Here is a 21,436-nt window from a genome sequence, read left to right as displayed (position 1 = left end):
AAACCCAGTCAACAGCTGAGGATCAGCTGTTCACAATAAAGCTGTGCATCCTCACAATAATTTACTATTAATAAATGTAGAATACAATAAATACAAATACAACACAATATTTGTCTGTCTGGCATTTTTTACAATAACAGGCTTGTGTTTTGTTTTTGTTTTTCTTGGCAGTGTAAATCTTTGTTGCACCAACGGACTGCACATTCTCACCTCTGAGTTGCTGACAGCAGGTGGGGCTGTTGGCAGGCTCATGGTTGCGCACCACGCCATTACTGGGCTTGGGAGTCTCATAGTCTGTATTTACAGAGGGAGGAAGCATGGCCTGCTCGCTGTCTGCCCCACCCTCCCCCTCCCGGACTGGCAGGGACTGAGGAAAGCCAAACATTAGGAGTGCTGAGAAAAAGAGTAAGGCACCACACAGGAGGAAGCCTGCCCACCAGGCCCCGATCCACCGGGGGTCGTCAGGGGTGATGCCCAGCCTACCTGTGGAGTGGCAAAGCACGGGCACAAAAGTCACAAAAATGCAGAAAAACCACAGGAGGCAGTCATGCAAAACAATGCAAAAAAACATAAAAATAATAATAGCTCACTGGTGTCAATGAAGATAGCGTCCACATAAAACTTGGTGCAGAGGGATCCCAGGATGAAGCCACAAGCAGGCCCAAACACCAGAGTAGAAAACAGGATCCCTGCACAGCAAGAAAAGAAAAAAAAAAAAAAAACAGGTTCAATGTAGGGCTCAGCAATATATTGATATTATACTGATAACATGATGTCAGACTGGATATCGTCTGCAATTTTGCACATTTTAATATCATGATATGGCACTAGTGTTTCTTGGTTTAAAGGCTGCAACACAGTAAAGGGATGAAGTTTTATGAACTTATTAGACTGCTGTTGTTGAAAGATATTATGATATTTAATTCTGTCTATGTCAACCAGTGTGTTTTCATTGTTCAGGTTAGTTTGACTTTTATCATTTCCTAAATACCATACAAGAGCTTAATGACCACAGATATCACGCTTATGTCCAGAGAAGCTCTTCTCTTTAAAAACTGTGTGAATTTCTGCATAAAGACTGATCAAAAAACCAACAGTTCACTACAAACACAAAGCATGATGTCAGACTGATCAAATCTTAGCCTGCAAGGAAAGGCTTCGTGGTTTTGGATATGGTGTACGTTCCTAACTCCACCACTGGGAGGCAAGTCTTGCTCGCTTCATGTGGCTTTTTCCAGAAATCACTGTGAGAACTGGGAGAAAGGGAGGCAACAAAAGCAAACAGGGGAACATTTCCATTCTGGCCATCAAGACACATCAAAGCATGCCTTTTTAAACCACAAGCCAAATGCAGCAGTGGTGGAAACTCACATACACTACAGGAAGTGAACTGGTTGTGATCACAGGATTTACCCATGGTAAAGCCATATATGCACAACCTGAATGAGACCTGACAACAAAACCAGTTGTTTCATTTCAATCTGCTCCAGTGGGCAGCTGGAGTTAAAATGTGTAGCTTGATCCCAAATCCTCATTAAAGTGCTGTCAGCGGGTGAGAGTCTGGCACAGTGACTCAGACCGCAGGCAGACACACAGATAATGAAGATTCAAAGCTCTATTTGGGAAACAAATCTCTCCCTGTCTGAATATCCTGTGATCTCTGGTATTACAGACTAAGCACAGCCTGGAGTGTTGGGACTGTTTCTGGCACACAGTGACAAACCAGATCTCATAGTGCTGATAGTCACCATTCACAAGAATGGAAATGGAACTACTGGCTACAAATCAGTGATGAAAATAATCATGATGTAATTTACGGCAGCACAAACTGTACTACTCCACCACGCCTTGCAGTTCTGCACTAGCGGTCATGGAGGAGTGTGCAGAGCGAGAAGGAACAACCCTGAGGCTGACATCCTCTCCTCCAAAATCCCCTTTGCCTGCAGCAGGTTGGCCTGAAACATCACTGCTAACAGCAAGGCGTCTTTAACTTGAGAGATGTTCAAATGCCAGGGGCAGCCACTTAATGAGCATGCATGGACTGGAAACTGACTAAATGCACTCAACTGCAGAGTATCTGCTCAGCACAAAGCTTTTCTGCACACCTCTGTTAGCAGTGAGAAGCACACTGACCTGACCACCCACATGGCGAAGAGAGAAGGTGTTGGCCTCATTCACATTGCCGCCCTTTCCTCGTAACGAGGAAGTGGCACACTCGCTCATAAGGGGCGTTTCATGATCTATAATGTGGTGCAAACCAAACCATTTAGATGACGTGAAGGCTGAGATAAAAGAGAGGTGTTTTCATGCTAGGATAGAAACATGTTAATGTTTTTTTTTTTTTTTTTTTTGGATGTAACTGAAAGTAAAAGCATCTTTTTGGTTGTCAATCAGCCCAGGGTGGAGACACGCAGAGACAGATGTGTCCTTAAATCACCTTTGTGTGACAGGATTTCACTTCTTCCTTCTGATAGCAGCAGAGGTATTGTAATAGAGCAAGGAGTGCACTATCTAGGCTATTTCTGTTTTAAAGCACTTTCATTTTCCTTTGTTGACAGCTGCTTCAGGAATGCGGTACATCTATGAAAACAGAGCAACTCGACCAAACCGGTTGACTCCTAAAACATAAGAAAAGATAACAAAATTAAGCCCAAAATAGCAGCGCTCCACCAAGTCCAAACATACATAGACAGATGGACACAGACCCACCCACACACACACACCACACACACACACGCACAGGAAGTGTAGTGGTGGGACACTACAGGGGGTGTTTACTGGATACCAATAAACTTGTGCGGTTAAACAGTGCATTCACGAGAAATGTCTGCAGTTTTGATCCGAGAAGCTAATTCGCCTGTGGTGTTGCCAATTAGGACTGCGCAGTCTCCATTTTAAGTGTTTCCTTAGAAACTGTGACTGTTGTCTCCTCATAGCAACAACATCACAGCTGCTTTCACCACAGGAAACCTCAAAGAGGAAATTCAGTTAGTGAAATCACCTTCTGCGAGATGACGGCTAACTTGAGTCCACAAACCGCTGAGAGGATAAATGTTTCCACTAAGCTCTGTCTCTACCCCCGGCTGCTTTAAGAAACACTGTCTCCTTGGTGATAACATTGTACTGCAAGCCTTGCATGTGGAAAAGATCTCTAATCGCTGAGCTGCCATGCCTCTTTATCAATCTTGTGCTTGTGTGCAAGAAAATTGGGACAATTGATTTTGGAGTTGGTAAAAATTGCCCTTGTGAAACATGAATTATAACATGCATATACTGGATACATATTTTTTCTTGAGGTCAAAGCCAGTAGAGGAGGAACATGGAGGGATTTAGCCCTCCAAGGCACAGAAGTCAAGTCTTTCACAATGACATTAAGCTGGCATAAAAGTTAACAGGCACTCCCATCATAGCCAAAACATAGGAAGAGTATCATAAATCCAATAGTACTTCAATCCATTTCCCCTGTTTTCTTCCCTCTGAGGCTCCTCGTTCAGAAGCAGCCCCTCCACAACCCTCCCCGTCCACGAAATGGAGTCTAATCTACTTAATGTGAGATGCTCGGAAGTAAAATCTCACTCTTTTTCCCCCTTTGGAGCTGCTACATGAATCAGTGAAAGAAAGCCTGTGTGCATATTTCAGAGGTACTTTCCAGGCAGGTGAACGGCGCAAGACAAACAGGCTTCCCACACCCTGTTCTCCTTTAGTGTTAGATAACACAAAGTGTCTGTTTGACAGCAGTCCAGTTTGACTTGCTTGGTGTTTCCACCGGTTGTGAGCTGCACAGGTACACAAGCACGGCACGGCTCGTCTCTCTGAAGTGAGGTGATGAATAACGTGGCCATAAATGAGAGGTGACTCGACGTGCTTTTGTGTAGAATCTCATTTCAGATGAATCCGTCTGTGACTGTGATAGTAGATGTTTTTTTTTTTTTTTTTGGTCTGAGATAAAGAGACGGCTGAACCTGTTCTGGCTGTAGCAGAGGACATATTTCATGTTTTTTTTTTCATGACAGGATTAAGCCAAAATAGAAAAGAAAACCTAAGTCATGCATGTTAAATCTCTGTGAAGGACAAAACATGGGTAGTCATTTGTAATACACTTCTCTTGCCTGCCTCTAAAATCCCCTTTCCCTTCAAAATGGTCCCGTTATGAGATAAGTACAAAACAAACTAATTTGTTCATGTTGTAGTTTGTCCAATCCTTTTAGTATCCTGTGAATTATAGTCTCAGGGGAGCATGTCAGATGTAATTCAATAACAAAGCCCCGCTCTAGTGTTTTTGTCTCCCTCTAATTTGTTTAGAGACCAGTGGAATATGCCGGGTGAGCTACTGTCCATACAGCATGTCCTTTCCGGATGTTAATTAACCCACAGATGCATCCCATAACTTACGCAATGGATTTGTCAGTGTGAATTAAATTGTCTTCTCTGTTGAACAGAATTCAATAGATGCTGAATACAGAAATGCTTACATATACCCTTTCAACAGCGCAAACAGGCCGACTATTTGCATGCTCTGCAGGCTATATACCAGGTGGGGCAATTCTTTTGTCATACAGTGTCGCAGTAATGGTTTAGCTGTAATAAAAGGGGTCTGCCGAGCATCTTACTATTAATCCTCACATAGAAAGAGCATTTCTACATTAATAGTGCTCACTCAGGTATAGACCTGGGACCACTTACAGACACCTCCATTTTACAGAGACTCTCATAATGGTCCCACTAAAACACAATACAAAGATTAAACCATAATAGACACCATGACAAGGTGTGACTAGCTGGGCCACAATCTTCATAAGATCGATGTGGAGATTATCGCAGAGCCAGGTGCAATCTCACCAGAGACAAATCTGCCTTCGACAGAGACACAAGCTGCAGCGCAGAGCTAGTGGACGTTTTAAACTCCCCCCGGTCACAAAGTTAATTTTCTTCAGACTATACTTGCCCTGGGGTTAAAATTATAAGGCAACACTGTATGAGAGAGAAAGAAAAAAAAAAGCTCAAGGTAATTGAATGTCAGAGGCACCACGCCTGCACCATCCCCGCTTCATTTCCTGGTCTCACTGTACAAAGGGAATCCCTTCTTCTCCTTCATTAATCCTGCTCAAGTTTGCTCAGTAATCCTCTGAACTAAATAAGAGTGTAGGGACACTGCGACAAGGGAGGCCAAACAACAGCTCGTACCACTTTCCCCAAGGGGCCGGATTGAGACTGAGAGTGAATGACAGGGGTGCGGCTCTAGCCAGAAATCTGAACCACTTGCCTCTACCCCCACAGTGCATGAGGATCACGCAGCTCATTTGGTTAGCTCAGGAACTGTAGAGAGAGATAAAATTACTTGTTAAATGTGTGCCTCTGTTGTTTGCACCATTTTGCATCAGTCACCAAAGTCGTCAGACACTTCACTCCCTTTAGCCAAAGTTGAGGAATCTGTGTCATGGTGTTGTTTTATAGTGAACAGTGTGTTCTTTTCTGTTTTGTACTGATAGTGTGCTTGTATAAATGCCATTATTCATCATTCATTTGATTGCTGAACCATAGCTGTGAATTTTTGCACTGCCTTAGCTCGGTGTTCATCGACACTCACACAGTCTTAGCCTTCCAAGTCGGACGGTGCAGTCACAGCTTTGTCAGAGAAGTGTGGTGATGTAAGTGAGAAAATGACACGGCAAAAATGAGAACAACAAAAACACTGTTTACAGGCAAATAAATAATGCATATCAGAAGTAAATACGCCTGTGGATATGCCTTGTCTTTGTTACATTACCTCAACTATTTAATGTATAGGCTCCATATGCAGCCACCCACCATATGTTATAATGAATTTTACATAGATTTCATAACTGCAGCAGCACTTTGGCACTGTGCAGCAGCTGTATGTATTAATTTAAAAATACCAAAGCAATACTTCCATTTTAACTGATGCTGCACTTTAATTTTATCTAACAGAAAAAAACAGTCTCTTTAACAAATAACTGATAGCAGCTTAGTGTTTGTATTCCTGGTGAAGATAAGTTTGATGATTTTTCACCAAATAAATGACCAGCGTCTTGTGATTGGCCTGTTATTCCATTTATCTTCTTTGCTTAAAATACACAGAACCCAACCAAAACTGAAACCCCAAAATTGAGCATTGAACTGACTGTACCATGTGAACCCTACGACCTCTCATGAGTGAGGATTATAACTAAAGCCAAGTTTAAGAGCTATTGTTTTGGATCTCCCACCTGAGGGCTTCAGACATGAGTTTATGTCAAACGCCCAAGCCCAGAACAGGAAAAAACAGAAAACTGGACTCTTGGAACAAAGTCTCATTTGCACAACTGCGTGCACAGGATTTCAAGGTTACCTAACACAGACTTATTATAAAGCTGAAAGCTATGAATTCAAACAGCTTTCAAACAAAAGCCCTCCCTTTTCCTTTAACCGTAAGCCTGGTCATAACATCCTCTCTCCTGCGGGTCCAGGAGATTCTCATATTGTTAAGAGTGAAGAGACTCCAGAGGAAACGCCCAAACAGGCGAGAGAGGCCACTCCCTGCATGCTCACATCACTCACACTGATTGTTACAGAAAAATAGGTTTGTTGATGCAGGAAAGCCAAAAAGGACAGGCCAGAGATTTGATGAATCTCCATCTTTAAACAATCATGCAAGAGAACACAATATCTCTGTTCAGCAATGTCACACACACACACAGGGATATTTAATTAATGCACAGTAAGTGCATCATGTGGGTGCTGTGATCGACTGTATTTGGTAGTTTTGGTGTTTGTTTGTAGCCCAACCACATTTTGCAGGTGCGTCCTTATGGTCCTTCACTACCCAGGAAAGGCAGAGCATGTGCACAGGACAGTAACTTGGTCTGTATCGCCGCATGTCCAACTGATGCAAAACCTTTCACACACATCCAGTCATCCCAGATCGACAACTTTGCCATTGAGAGCACACACATCCACTATATTCCATCCATTTGCATGTTATGCAAAACATTTTTTTCTAGCAAAGGCTCTCTCAGTTTATGTCACCAGAATTTTTAGGGACTGAGACACACAGGCCTACTATAATCCAGCACGACCAGATGACCCATTTGGCCACTGCAAATTACAGTTTTTTTCATTCGCTTTTTCCAGTATAATGAAACTGGGGTCCACTTTGTCGTCATCTTCACCTCCAAACCACAGCAGAAGTTTTCTTTTGCAAATGTGTTCATACCTTTTCATTGGATTCACACATTTTTCAGGCTCTTTTGCACAACACTTCTCACATGTGTCATTTCCATGGCCCTGACTCCATTGACTTCACTGTGGTAGTCAAAAGCAAAACATCTGCTCACAGCTGATAGAAATGACCTGCATCACTGTGAAATCACTAGTGCACCTGCATCACTACCCTTTCCACAAATCACCATTCACCAATCAATCAGTATGCACCTACAAAAAAGGGGCCTATAAATTGTATTCTGTATTTTTTTTTCTCAACTCCTTTGAGTTTTTCTGTGTAATACTGTATGTGACTTACCGTATTTCAGTTTTTCCCATCAATACAGTATAATTTCACTTCAAAGTCTTTCTGAGTTTGGATGCAATTCTTTACTGTAAGTTCACATTTGAATGTGTAGCTCACAGGAGAACCTTGTTCAAACTGATAGCTGTGCTTTGTTTTCTGCTGTCAGCTGGGTTACAGTACAGTAAAGCTGATAGAAGAAATCTACTCACTTGGGCAGAAGTTGAGTTGTTTGAGGGAAATATTGGATTTTGCTACTTGCTTTACAATATGTAACTATGTAAATTGTCAAAAATATGACTGCAATACACACAGGAAAAAAGTAAGGTTGAACCTGCTCAGACTAAAAAAGGTGTGTTGCATTTTGGTGTTGAGTATGAAGTGAGTGAGTGGCTGGATTATGTCGCTTGACTGCGAGTTGTATTGGGCGGTGACAAAATGTGCTTTTGCTGCATGTTTGAAATGTTTTGTCATGGTAAGAGCCTTTTGCAAACAAAATGTGTTATTTTGGGAAGAGCACCTCTCATTAGGCCTATGGATTAACTGTTTTGATACCAGCATTTCTGAGTTGACAAAGGAGGTAAAGCGATTGAAAAAAACTGTAACACAATGATTCTATATCATAAAACTTGGTGGCTATGTTAACCTAAGCCGTTTCTTCACAAAAGCTATCAGGTGTGTTTGGGTCAACAGGCAAAGCATCGGCTTCTAAAGCTCAAAGTTGTGGGTTGAAACCTTTGTTAAAGGGGGATTCTGGTGTTTTTAAATATGGGACCTATTTTTCCATCATTTGGAGTCTAAATGGGTAACAGGGAAAAAAGTTTTTGGATTTGGTTCAGGATTGAGGGAGATTGCTTCAGTCAGCAGACATGAAAACAAGCTGCAATGCAATCCTTGGGGACAATTGCGTCTGTCATGGTATGTCCACTAAACGTGCCTGTTTGTGTCTAGTCCAAAACAAGAGTCTTGCTCAAGGAGACGTCTCGCTCTGAAATCTCGCGAGATGTGAGTTGTTACAGGAAATGTGAGTGAGAAATGTGAGTGAGAGTTGGAGAGGGCTGGGAAGAGTTTGTTGCATTGGAGCCCAGAGAGCATGGCTTAGTGTTTAAAGTTTAAAATTTAAACAAAAATCCTTCCTATAATGTTGCCAGGCACTTATAATAAAAACTAGGTAACAATATAATAACACCCATTAATCATTTAGACCCCAAATGATAGAAAAATAGGGCCCAGAATTGTCAGTAGGTTTAGTCATTGTGAATAATTTGACATTTACTGACTTCAGTGTTCTGCATCTGTTTCTTCTGCTTACTCTTTGCACTTGAATCCTATAATCACAGTTTGTGGCTACGCTATGTATTTGAATCTGTGTCAGTCATTTCTCAGTATTTTGGTGAGTCAGCCTACAAAAATTTCCCTTTCCCAACTGTTTTGCGGCCACAGTTTTCACCTTGGGAGGCTGAAATACGGCATGGGCAGAGTTTTGCGTAAGCGCTGCCTACAAGCTAAACATCTGACTGCTCAGTGACGTCTTTAAATTATTTAATTATACTAATTTTTGATTCTTATGAAATAGGTTTGATTAGCAAATTGTGATTCCCCATGCATGCGTATTTACAACCATTAGCCTACAGTTCCAAACAATGTGAGCAAAATGACAGAGAAATGCACTGATATCGGCGGTATCAGTCCACCCCCACATTCTCCATATGAATATGTGTGACTGTGAGTGTGCGTGCGCTCAGCTGAGAGGTTGTGTGCTGCCGTGTAGACAGCAGAAAGTCGATTTCCCATATATTCACATGGACGTTTATGGGCTTAATGAATGAATGAAAGAATGAGTTATGCTTTTTACGGCACTAAGAAACAGTGCAAACACACTAAAACAGGCAAATGCTGTCAAAGTAACTCACCAAGGAGCAGCTCAGCAGGGCAGGCTCTGAGCTGGGCATGGGCTCAGACAATGTTGAGGATGAAAATAAATACTTGAAATTGAGTTGATTCAGTAGATTCACATGATTTGAGTTGAGCGATTCACATGTTTTGTTATTTTAGTGTGATTTATGGCATAAATAATTTAGTTTAAAGCCAAAAATAGGCTAGATAAAGACATAGGATTAAAAACATGTCAGCCCTTAAAAGAGCCTTATTTATTTTCGTTGAATAAGAGCACATTTATGTTGCTCGTGTCTTGGTAAATCTTACAGTGAAGGCATCAACAAATAAATTTTAAAAAATGTAAATAAGCTGGAATGATTCTTAATTACAAAAGTGATAAGTCTGGACCCGGTGTAGTTTTAAATGTTTATAGTTTTTTACAGACTGTGTGGAATAAAACACACAAGAAGTCTGATTCTCCTTTACAGTAATTCACTATAATCTGATAGGCAAGCTCATTTAAATATGCAATAATTAAGATGAGATAAGATCAAATCCTGATGGAGGTCAAGTGTGTGTGAGTGTGTGTGCGTGTGCGTGTGAAGGTGTGTGTTTGTGTTCATGCCAACTGGCAGGCAGTACAGGAGTGGCCTATAACAAAAAGGCATGAAGCCTCTGAACCGATTCACATAATATGTCCAAACTATGCAGACAGACAGACAGACACACACACACACACACACACACACATATGCACACAGAGAGACAGACAAACATACACATTCAGCTGCCCTTAATGTCACAATGTAATCGGTGATTTTTTGTCTCTCCTATTGAATGTGTGCTTGAACCCTTTAATTGTTATTATGTTTAAATGTATTGTGCATTACACAGTGTGACAGCATAGGTTTCATATATTGGGTGACTTTATCTCTGCATACCAGCAGCCATATCACCAAACCTCAAGAAAGGACAGAGGCCATATGATAACACACATTTTTCTCATTGAAATTCATTCCTTTTAAATTAAAAAAATGTCCCTGGGAAGACTGGGAATCCTTGGCTAGTTTAACCTCATCGTTAATTTCTCTTTCCCTCTCACACTATCAATGCTGTTATGGTTTTTGTGGACCCGTGTCGGTACTTCCTAAAATATTTACTGGTAAACTGGGACTCTCGACCATCTTCACACAAGGTGTCAGAGAGCAGATCTCAGCATGTTTTATTTGAAAATGCATTTCTATTTTAGAGCTCGGGCCCTGATAGCTGTACATTCAATAATTCCTGAGATGGTCATTCATAAGTAAGAAGGTGCTGGAGCACGGCATGACATAACCTCTGCTTATCAAATGACTGTCCACTACATAAAGTGCAAATATTACAGCCTGTCTGCTGGAACAGCATGCCTGCACATTTATAGGAATAATCTGGACGTGACCACACATTTGTGGAAATTAGGGTATTACATCAATAGTAATAACTGTTTAAAAAGTAGAAATACTTCTCAGACAGGTTTCCTGTGCAAAAGGTAGACATCTGCTTGTCCAGTCTGCGTAGTTTTGACTTGTGTCTTCTGCATTTTTCTTTTTTGTCGTCCTCTGTCACTTCTGATCTTAATCTGACATTCGTTTTTCTTTAGGCAATATGATGGGAACTGACAAGACCCAAATCTCATATTTTCTCCATGCAACATCAGAAACACCACGTCCTCTTATATCTTTGAAGCACACAGCACTAACTCTGATTCTGCCGTCTCTTATTTTCCTTTGCTCAGTGACTTCATGACACCGGTTTCACACCCAAGATAAGAGCTGTGAAAACAAAAAAAGATTCACAGAGGAAATGCGCCACTTCTAAAGGGGATTAATCACCGTCCTGAGATCAAATTAGATCAAGTGTAAACTGTGTAAAGACTTGAGCTGTGCATGACAAAATTCAAAGCCTAGACAGTGAAGTCAGTTTATGCAGAGGAGCTCCCACGTGCTGACACGATAAATAACAAGTAGGTAAAGTCATACAAAGTACTCCCTGAGGTGAAGTCTATTTTGCTGAGGTATAGAAGGGATTAGGGAGCGCCAAATCTTCAGTGATCCACAAGTAACTACTAACAGCATTAGACACTGGCCTTTACCCCAGGAGCTGAAGTCTTAACCCACCTGAGCGGCTCTCAGTATCAACGTCAACATCAGCTGTCAAATTCACTATTCACACCCCCACTGACGGCTGTAACACTTATTAATATCTGGATATTCACATTTCAAAAATATCTTGAGAGCATAATACAAAAACAGCAGCATGTTTCTTTTTTAAATACAAGGATTAAGACAGTGAGTTCCAGCTGGAGGTGTGCAGTGTGCAAAGATCCTATATTTGTTTTTTTAAGGTGGAAGAAAATTCACTTTTGCAAACTGAACTGGTTGGTTGGTTGGTTAGCTCTACCCTATAGTAACCCTGTTGGCTCCACACAGCCATGACCTAAATAACAAGCCAAAGCTTAAAGTAGTCTCTCAACTCACATTCAAATGCCATTACATCGGGATCATCCTTCTTTAACTTCCGCTTACGTCAAATCGTCTAAAATTTCAAACAAGCCTGCTGCACACATCCAACCATGCTGTGTTATCGAACCGACTTCTCATCTAGTTAAAGCTGACTTTTAACTTGCATTTAAGCAATTGAGTGGTAAAATGGATTCATTGATGCCATATGGCTGCTATATAAAAAGTGCAGCTTAACGACATGTTTAAAACTATTAGCGTATTGACCCCAAGGGTCAGCAGTAAGGTTACCGCTGAGCTTTCACTCGGCTGCGGCTGACGTATAGACCGGCCTCTCAGCAGCCCACGTTCCCCCCAACATCCTGCCATGTTAAGCTGGGTGCTGGCTGAATCTAAGCCTCAGAAAAGTCCCAAACCCTAAATGGAAGGTGAATGTCAGGCCTGACTGCGGGCATCAATGCCTCATATCACCAGTCCAAATCACCAGCTATTTTAAACCCATGTTTTAATCAGCGGCACAATTTGCAGGCGCAATCAGGCAACTTTCACTGGGCCTGTGTACAACCACAGTGTGTATTATACAACACCGTCCTGTGTAATTCAACACAAAACAAACCATTGTTTAAGCTGCATGCATTTCCACTGTTTCACTTCCTAATGTCGGCTACATGTGGTTTGTTATTACCACAAATATTATTTGGCAAATACCACTTGATTTCACATTTGATGCATAGCTGGCTCAAAATATTTGGATTTTCATATTCAACTATATTCACAGTTGACATTGCCAGATATATTTCTTTTAAATACAGCAAATATCACAAAACTATTTTTTTCTAGAAACCAATAATATCCTTAATTCATTTAAAAGTTTCAAATAATTTGAATTTTTTGTAATCTGTATTTACTTTCATGTAAGGATAGAGACAAAACTCAGTGTAGACTGTAATGAATAACATATGAAAATATATTCACAAATGTTTAAAACACAATTTTATATTTGAATGTGAATGTGCTGAGCTTTGGAGCAGATCTTTATGCTCTTTTATATTTCACTGGCTGCGACAGCCGAGCTGCCACATCCCATGACTCTTCGGATGAAATAAAGGGGAAAATCACTTAAGGAAGACGCTCTACAGCAGGAGAAAAAAAAGGCTCTGTCGAGTGGGACACGTGGCTGAGCTGGAACAGAGAAATGTCATGGAAATAAATGTTCTCTTAAACTTTAAAAATAAATAAGAGCAAAAATAAACACAAAAGGTTCTGCCCTCTGACATTAAAAGACAAGCAGAATCCATCATATGCTGCTCTCCTTAAATGAAAGTACTCGGCCTAAATGTTACAATAAAACATTTAGACAGAACGTGGTAATATGTGCAGTGATAAGACCTAAACATAAATCCAACAGCACAACTGAAGCTAAACATATAAATCACCCTTTCCAACTTACATCTCATTTATGCCAATAATGGCACATGGAGAAGATGTTGGCATGTTTGACAATATTAAGCCTCCAAACTGGGTTCTATGGCAGGAGTTTGCAAGCTTTAAAAAAGCACAATAAATAGGATTTTTAGTGTTCCTCAGCACAAAATGAGTGCAATATATCTACTCGGGGTTGATGAGGTTGTCAATAATACCAGTGACTCCAGAATGACCTGAAATGAAACTTCTTGCTTTCAAAACCTGACCGATCTCGTCAATACAATCTGTTTTATTAACAAAAACTTCCTGCCCATTGGAATCAATGCTCAAAACGTTAACTGTCAGCTTTGACTTTCCATTTAAGCAGCTTCAGTGTTTGACCAAGCAAAAGTTTCCTACTGTATCACATTGTTACATACATATCCTGTCCTCTGTGTTCATTCCATCAGATCACTGATGTTATATCAAGCTTTATGCTGAGTAAACTATTCCAACTCGAGACATGGCTGCACTACATCAGTGCATTACATCACACGGAAAAAATCTAGATCTAGCATTTCATACACATTTCCGTGTAATTTGGCAGGACATATTTGGTATCATCAGAAACCTTGAGGTCCTAACTGGAATTTGAAATTATGTTCTGTGGAATCATGCAAAGCTTTTCGGTGGAACTTGTGTTTGTGATGATGGACACGCCGGTGGGCCTGGCTCAAGCCTCCTCCCCACCACACACTGGCACTTGCCACTGGTCAACAAAGGGGGACGGCGCGATGAGCAAGTGGCCGGCATCGCAGCACATTTTGTTCTCAAGCCAAAAAAAGCAAATGACAGAGCAGCATTGTTATTATTATTATTACTACAGTACTACAGCATTAGAACTATTATTAGCATTATTATTATCATTATTTTGCACTGTGAGATTGCTGCTCTAACAGGCGAACTTATTCCTCTCTATTTTGAGATTGAAATTTTTGAAACGCCAGATATTGCTTAATTCCACACACACACACACACACACACACACACACACATAGAGGTGTCATATGTCATGTTGTGTGTTAAGCTTTAAACAGCCACCTTGATGGCCCAGTAAATACCAGCTGCATAAAGCTAGTATGATAACAGTACACTTGGCAATCACACAGCCATAAGTCATATTTTTATTATCTGATAGATCGAATGCTTGCGGGACTTTTCTCGCTATGACAGGAATAATTTGCCTGGCTCCATATTTTGCCCGTTGTGCACAAACAGCCTTTTGTCTCAGTTTGTGTTGTTGTCTTTTGCCTTCCTGTGTTCCTTTTCTATTTTGGCCAGGCAGGTCAATTGCATTAAGCTACTTAACCCTGATAAACAGCAACGCAATCTTTGAGTCCAATTAACCTTTTGTCATCACACTCATACTATTCCAGGAAGGACTGGAAGCCCTCATTAACCTAAATGGCATCTGCATCAGTTTGGTCTGACTGAGGTTGTTTTTATTTAAGTCATTACTACTTCTTCACATCTTTGAATGTATTCTGCTAAATGGTTTTCATGGTAAAAAAAAAAAATAAATAAATAAATAAATAAAATCAGGCAGTGAATTTAATGCATCTCACTGTAATGACAGAGTTTTAAATTCATGATGTCTGTGAACAATGCTCCCAGAGCTGCTCCCTGAGGGGAAAATTAGAGACATTTTCCTCTGCAAAGCTTGCCATTTTCAAACATTACAGTAATACTAGCTTCAACTCCTGTTACAGTAATAATGATAGTCTTTCTGTGCCATAAGATTATATAAACAGACTGGGCATGTTTTCAAATAGGGCACTGATATGCAAGTGAAACCTCTGTGGACTCGACCAGACTGCCAGCTCTGCCAGCAGCAGGTCAGCAAGAGACACAGAGATCAAGAGAGAAAGGAAGAAAGTCAGACAAATGAGGGGAAGGAGTTAATATAACAGGGCAAAGCCTTGGTACAGTGATCTGTTTGTAATCCGGCTTCAAATGTTTTCCTGGGGCCTAGACTGAGTTACACACTATATCCATTGTTGGGCATTTGGGTGGTAGGATGAAGGCATGGAGGAGAAAGGGCAGAGGACCAGGACAGATACAGCGCTCTGTTGGTGAGCCCAGCTGCCCTATTGAAGAAGCCGAGCATGGAGAGGTTTGGGACTCATTGACTGCAGCTGGTAACAGCTTCTTCAGCAGGTGGCCTGGCCTAATTACCAAGATAGAGATGCCAACAGCTTGTTTCCCCCTTCCTCCATGAACACGAGATAAGCAGGCGCAGATGATACAAGCCGTTCTACAACACTGTGTCTGCCACCAATTACAATGGAGCGCTAATTGTGCTGCATCCTGAGGAAGAGGAGAACTATGTGAAATGTAGGAGGTTTTAGAGAGGGAAAAAGGGAACGCAAAGAGGACAAGTTGGCTGAGGTGATCGGAGCATTCAGGCAGACACTGAACATTCATCTGGTACAACTGAGTGTGCAACCTCAAGACAATTACAACGGTTTGATTTACACTGACAAATCAAGTTCTGGTATGTGTCTACTAATATAAAACAACCTGCACTCAGACAGGACAAAAACCTTTGACTCAGCTGTTTTCAAATGGAGTACAATGTGGTAGGATTAGGGTGAAGCCAGAGAGAGCTAGACTCACTTGTGTTTGCCCACTGAGTACATAAAAGTTGATTGAATCAAACATTGTTTATAATAATTACTGGCCTCCTATTGATCTGAGCCCATTTAATTAGGCAACGTTATCCTGCACTCTACGCCATCATTGATATGGGGATAAAGTGCTGAACATGCTTCTGGGTAATCCTGGGAGTCCACAAAGCAACCACTTACACACCACTTAATCAATGAGGCTTGGGATTTGTGGTAAAGCCATGAGGGAAGTGTGAATCGGTAGAGTCTGAGCAAAGTCCTTGCACAAGGTCAGCTTAAATACAGAAAAATGAGCAGTTAGGTATTGCGTATGTAAGTAGTGAGCCGAGCCGAGGCCTCCTCTAAAGGGAGGGCTTTTGCTCAGCCCAGTGACTGTTTCCCTAGTCCCGCTGTGCTGTGCCCTCAACTCTGTGTGGTTGTACAACTGGAGCCCAGCACAGTGACAGCTGCATCCTGTGTGGCAGACACAGGGCTAGTAGACGGACTGAACATCTCAATCCAATAGTAAAAACAGCCTAACAACCGGGCATTTCTGTGGCTTGCTGATGTTGCTGTTTATGATCTGTCTCCTCCCCCCTCTTATCTCTATGCTCCTCCCCCTCCCCCACTGGACTACAAAAAAATCCCCTTTTTAATCAGCAGCGACAAGGCCTGACCCAGATTGCCTTGAGAAGGCCGCATGGTGGCAGGGGTTTACTGAGGCAACAGGGACCGATGATGGAGAGGAAGATGATGAGACTATAACCACCCATACTCATTCTGATATACATTCACCCCGTCCTCCACCAATCAGACAAAATGCTGTTAACAAAGACGTGAGTCAGAGTGATGTGGGAGGGCAGGGGGAAGGTTCAGGTCACTGCTGCAGATGGTGAGCTGGGGTAAAACACGCTGATGGCAAAAGCCAGAAGCTTCAACATACGGCTCTGCACGCTCTGGTGAGAGGGCCTGTGAGGCTCATAGCCACGTCTGTTATCACGTCATGTTATCCAATGCTGACCCATTTCATACACAAGTCTGGACAATTTAGTGGTCTCCAACTCAGTTTCACTGGTACCTGACTGGTTCAGCTTGGACCACCGGCAACAGTGCAACGTGATGTTTGAGGGGTCAAACTCTCAAAGTGCAGAGAGGAACACTTTACTTAATGATAGGAAGCAGCTGCTCTGCTTCTTGACCTGCTGAAGATACAGTCAGTTCATATGGATCAGTGCACAGGGTGGACTACAGGCAACAGGCCTTCTGTCGACCCTGCTCCCACCAGCTCCACTCGGCTCTGGTCAATCACAGCATGGCAAACTGTTTCAATTCATCCACTAATGCAGAAGTGGAAGTTGTAGTGGCACTTATATTAATGTTTCACAGTCACAGCCGGGCTGGGCGAAGTGATGAAAACCACATACCACCATATCTTTGACTAAATTCCTCAGTATCAATATTATATATATATATTGTACAATATGTGTAGGACGACTGCTTGTAGGGGCTTTTACAAGATATCTACACACAAGAGATTTTGAATAAACAACTATTACTAACCTGTTGCTGACCAAGCAAATAGAGGCAAATAACACAACAGGCACAACTAGGGCTGGGTGAAAAAATGCATTATTTCAGTCAACATCAGTAATTATTTAGATATACATCAAATAATTATTTTGCAGCCTGTAATGCAGCCTGTAAAACCAGGGTTTTTGAACCAATCTGCTAAATCTGATTTATAAGTCACTATTTCACTATGTTGAAAAAGAGCAGTCGCAGTCAGAAGCTTACCTGAATATGCCTGTATATGGCAGTAGTGAACACTGCTTATGCTATGCCAAAAACGGCTAGTATTTTTTTTTTTTTTTTTTAAGCACAGCTTCAAAACCGATCGAAATCAACCTCAGTTAATCTACAGATAAATAAGAGAGCAATAATCACAGGCAAGAAGAGTCAATATTAGCACTGGACATCATTTCAAGGCAAATAATTTACACCCCATTCACCTCATTTTTTTGCATTGGACTGAAAATAGTATCCCTTATTTGGGCATAACATCACCCTTTACAGGTTTATCCAAAAAGTAAAAAATCCAACATAAATGCCATGTCATCACAAATGCCATCAGGGACACCCACACTACACCCTCTCTCCACACAGCAGCAACAAAGGATTAAGCACGGTTCACACAAGTTCAGGTGTTGTCTTCTATTCTACTCTTGTTGTGCCCAAGCTGCCAAAAACAGGACACAGTGGGGGGATTTTGTGAAACCCTCATGTTTACCTCTGATCTGGCATCCCAGACAGACCTGGGACACTCGGCCAACGCTGAGACCAGAAGCCAGAAGACGGCTCCTTATGAGGCTGCTACATGGCGCAGCACAACAAAATTACTGATCTTATTTTAACTCTGAGAGCGCAAAAATCAAAACTGTGCCACGGTTTATGTAAATCGACACCCATCAGAGTTAACTGAACACCTTCATTTAGTTTCAGACACCTGCTCAGGGTGATACCAACTCTATGAGCGGACAAACAACACTTTAATCAAAACCCAACTCTTAATAACAATGGCAAATTCACTGTGGATGTTTTTTCCTCATCAGCAGACGCCACTGATAGATGACCTTATTAGATTTAAGGAAGGACAGCAGACCCAAATCTAATAACTCTCCCCGCCCAAATTTAATGAATGCTTCACTAGGGGCTGTCACCAATCAATCACTATGACTTATCATTTACCAAAGTGGAGAGCACTGTGAAATGTTGAGTGGACGCTGTGCAAGTGGACAGTCTCCCTCAGCTCAGCATTATGTCGGATCAGCCTCTTTCTGATTCCTTTACATCATTTGATGCTCAGAGTATTTGTGGATAATTACTGATTAGCTTTGAAACCGCAATGCAATGTTGTTGACCGCTTAGATACAAGATAATCTCACATGCACTGCCCTTTCTACTCTCTAGGACCAGCCGGAGCCTTTCGACACACTGAAGGCAATGTGGCTGAGTGCAGCCACTGTGCTCCGGCCCATAATGCAAGTCCCACTGGGTCATTCAGTGTGTAGCATAGCAGACAGTTGAGCACAGGCGTCCTGTCAAACATGGTGGAAAGACAAGCCCACACAGTTCATTACAGTGATGTAGAGGAGCCGCGGTCGGCTGATGAACGTTTATTGCGATGCCGTTTATCATCTTGAGATACAACAAACTGGTGTTGCCAGGCAAACGCAGCACACAGCTTATGGCAGGGACGGAAAAACCCATTTAGAATCTAATCCTTCAAGATGACATTAACATGCGCTGAGTTTAAGTAGCTTATATAAACACGCCCTGCTGCAGCGATGGTTTGGAGTCAGAGCATTTTAGCAGGAATGTTGACAAGTCTCTCGAGGATCCCTCTGAGACCTTTGCCACTGCGGCAACCGCAATCAGTTTTCCTAACAAACCTTAAGCTGAATTTATTCCTGCAAGAGCTGAAGTGAACACAGTTTGGTCAAATATATTATCAAAGCTGCTCGAATCTTGAGGTTTAAAAACAAGTACATGCCAGAAATGGTATAATTCAATACTAAGGAAAAGAAAACTATTGTCCTGCAGAAGCTATATATCTTGTGCTAAGTTTGAATTATTTATTTTACTATGACATAATATCCCACTGTGTTGCCAGCCAATGGTTGGCAGAAAAATCCAGAGGCACAAAATGCATATTTGAGACGTTCACTCTCCAGCTCTCCAGGTACCGGCACTTATCTTGTCTGAGCTCACAATGGAAAAAAGGGACCTTTGTGTTTCCCCGTAGCTACTCTGTCACTTCTAGTTTGGCTCTACACTTTCGTATAGCGTGTATGCAAGAGTGTGTGTGTGTGTGTGTGTGTGTGTGTGTGACAGAGAGAGAGAGTGAGAGAGAGAAAGAGAGAGAGAGGGTGAGCAAGAGAGAAAGTCTGCCACAGCTCTTGTGACAGGCCTGTGTTGACCAGAAAAACTCTGAGGCACTTCATGCTCTACACAAACAGACATGGTATTCTTCAGCCTGGCTGCTGTGCCGGGGCATGAGACCGCTGCCACTGGTCCATGAAGCCTCCCTTCTTCTGGACTGTGTCACTTATACACTCATATGACCTTCAAAATAAATGAAAATAAATGCTTTGCGGGGGAAAAAAAGAAGAATCTGAGCATAGTTCTTGTTATTATCAAACGAGTGCTATTTCAATCAAGCCACAGTGTTCATGTTTTACATAAAAAAGATCTGTTAGAAGCATATGTGTTCATGATGAATTAATGTGATCCTTTTCAACCTCCTTGATATACTGCAGGCATGACAATACAGATTAAAGGAGAGTTCCCATCTTCTAAAAAAGCCTCTGAAATGTGGGAGAGGCAGCAGGGTGGGGTTTCTGTTTCTGTGCGGCGTACAGCGTCAGTTCCAAGTTCCCCCTTGGTGCATACATGTCCTGTATAGTATATTTTTGAAGCCTGGGGCTCTGTGGGAAGAGCCAGAATTAGCAGTGGATAGTGAAAGGTCATAGATCAGTGGGAATGGAGATCCTGTTGACGCAATCTGTCCAATCATATTTGTTTCCTTTGGCCTGAAATGAGTGCCTACGTCTAGATGTGGGAAACAAACCAAAACAAGGTAATCTCATAAAAAAAAATACAGTGTTTACCATTGGCCCTGCTTTTTTTTTTTTTTTTTTTTTTTTTTAAATGTGCGACATTCAAACCAGTTTTCTGGAGAACATGGAGTCATGCTTTTTTAAATAAGAACAATAGTAGCTGCTAAACAACAGAAATCTCCTAAAGTGAAACAATCTGTGCAGCAATAAACATAATGCTAACCACACGTCTCCTAAACAGCAGGGCACACTATGATATATATATATATATATATATATATATATAAAAAACCTCTAAAGGTACAGCCATAATAGAGCGTTCACTGTTTGGATGTGTTTTACAATTGTTTAAACAGCAGTAGGCCATGTCTGGTGGAGTATATACAGTGAGGCAGGCTGACACGGGCAGGCAGCCACAGCCCGACGGTGCAGCTCTGCGCCTCTGGAGGAGTTGTTTTTCACAGGGCCGTGTGGTATGCATGTGCACTTGGGCTGCTTAGACCAACCTCATGGCTGGCTAGTTGGCATTCCTGCCTTACTCTGTAATTATGGCTCTTCTCCAGGCCTCTCTGCCCTCCCAGCACCATACTCCAACAGGGTGGGTCCTGCTGCTGCTGAGGTCACGCACTCATTACCTGGCCACTTAGCTCAGACTCTAATTTTAAGCGCACATCACCGGGGAAAATGAGCGCTGACATCAGCAGCAGTGCACACCCGTTACGGTGGCAAAAAAATATATCAGCTACACTTAGGATCAGTGTCATAATTAAAATAAATCAAATGGTGCTTCACCTCAAACAGCGCCTCCCAGACGCTGCGCGCAAGAGGTGTCACTCCAAGCTGTGAAAGAGAGTATGTGCCGCACGGCAT

At 41.9% G+C, this 21,436-nt stretch overlaps 1 protein-coding gene across 1 annotated transcript in view; it reads right to left on the bottom strand.

Annotated features, from left to right (window-relative positions):
* Positions 1-21,436, bottom strand: part of slco3a1a (solute carrier organic anion transporter family member 3A1a) — a 36,654-nt gene that overhangs the window by 6,049 nt on the left and 9,169 nt on the right. Inside the window, exons 3-4 of the mRNA XM_030054349.1 lie at positions 591-689; positions 211-483 (exon numbers count right to left, since the gene is read on the bottom strand). Of these exons, the coding sequence (XP_029910209.1) occupies positions 211-483; positions 591-689 (372 nt within the window). The remainder of the gene's footprint in view (positions 1-210; positions 484-590; positions 690-21,436) is intronic.

Source organism: Myripristis murdjan, chromosome 6 (assembly GCF_902150065.1).
Source record: "Myripristis murdjan chromosome 6, fMyrMur1.1, whole genome shotgun sequence".
NCBI lineage: Eukaryota > Metazoa > Chordata > Actinopteri > Holocentriformes > Holocentridae > Myripristis > Myripristis murdjan.
This window is presented reverse-complemented; position numbering and strand designations above follow the sequence as displayed.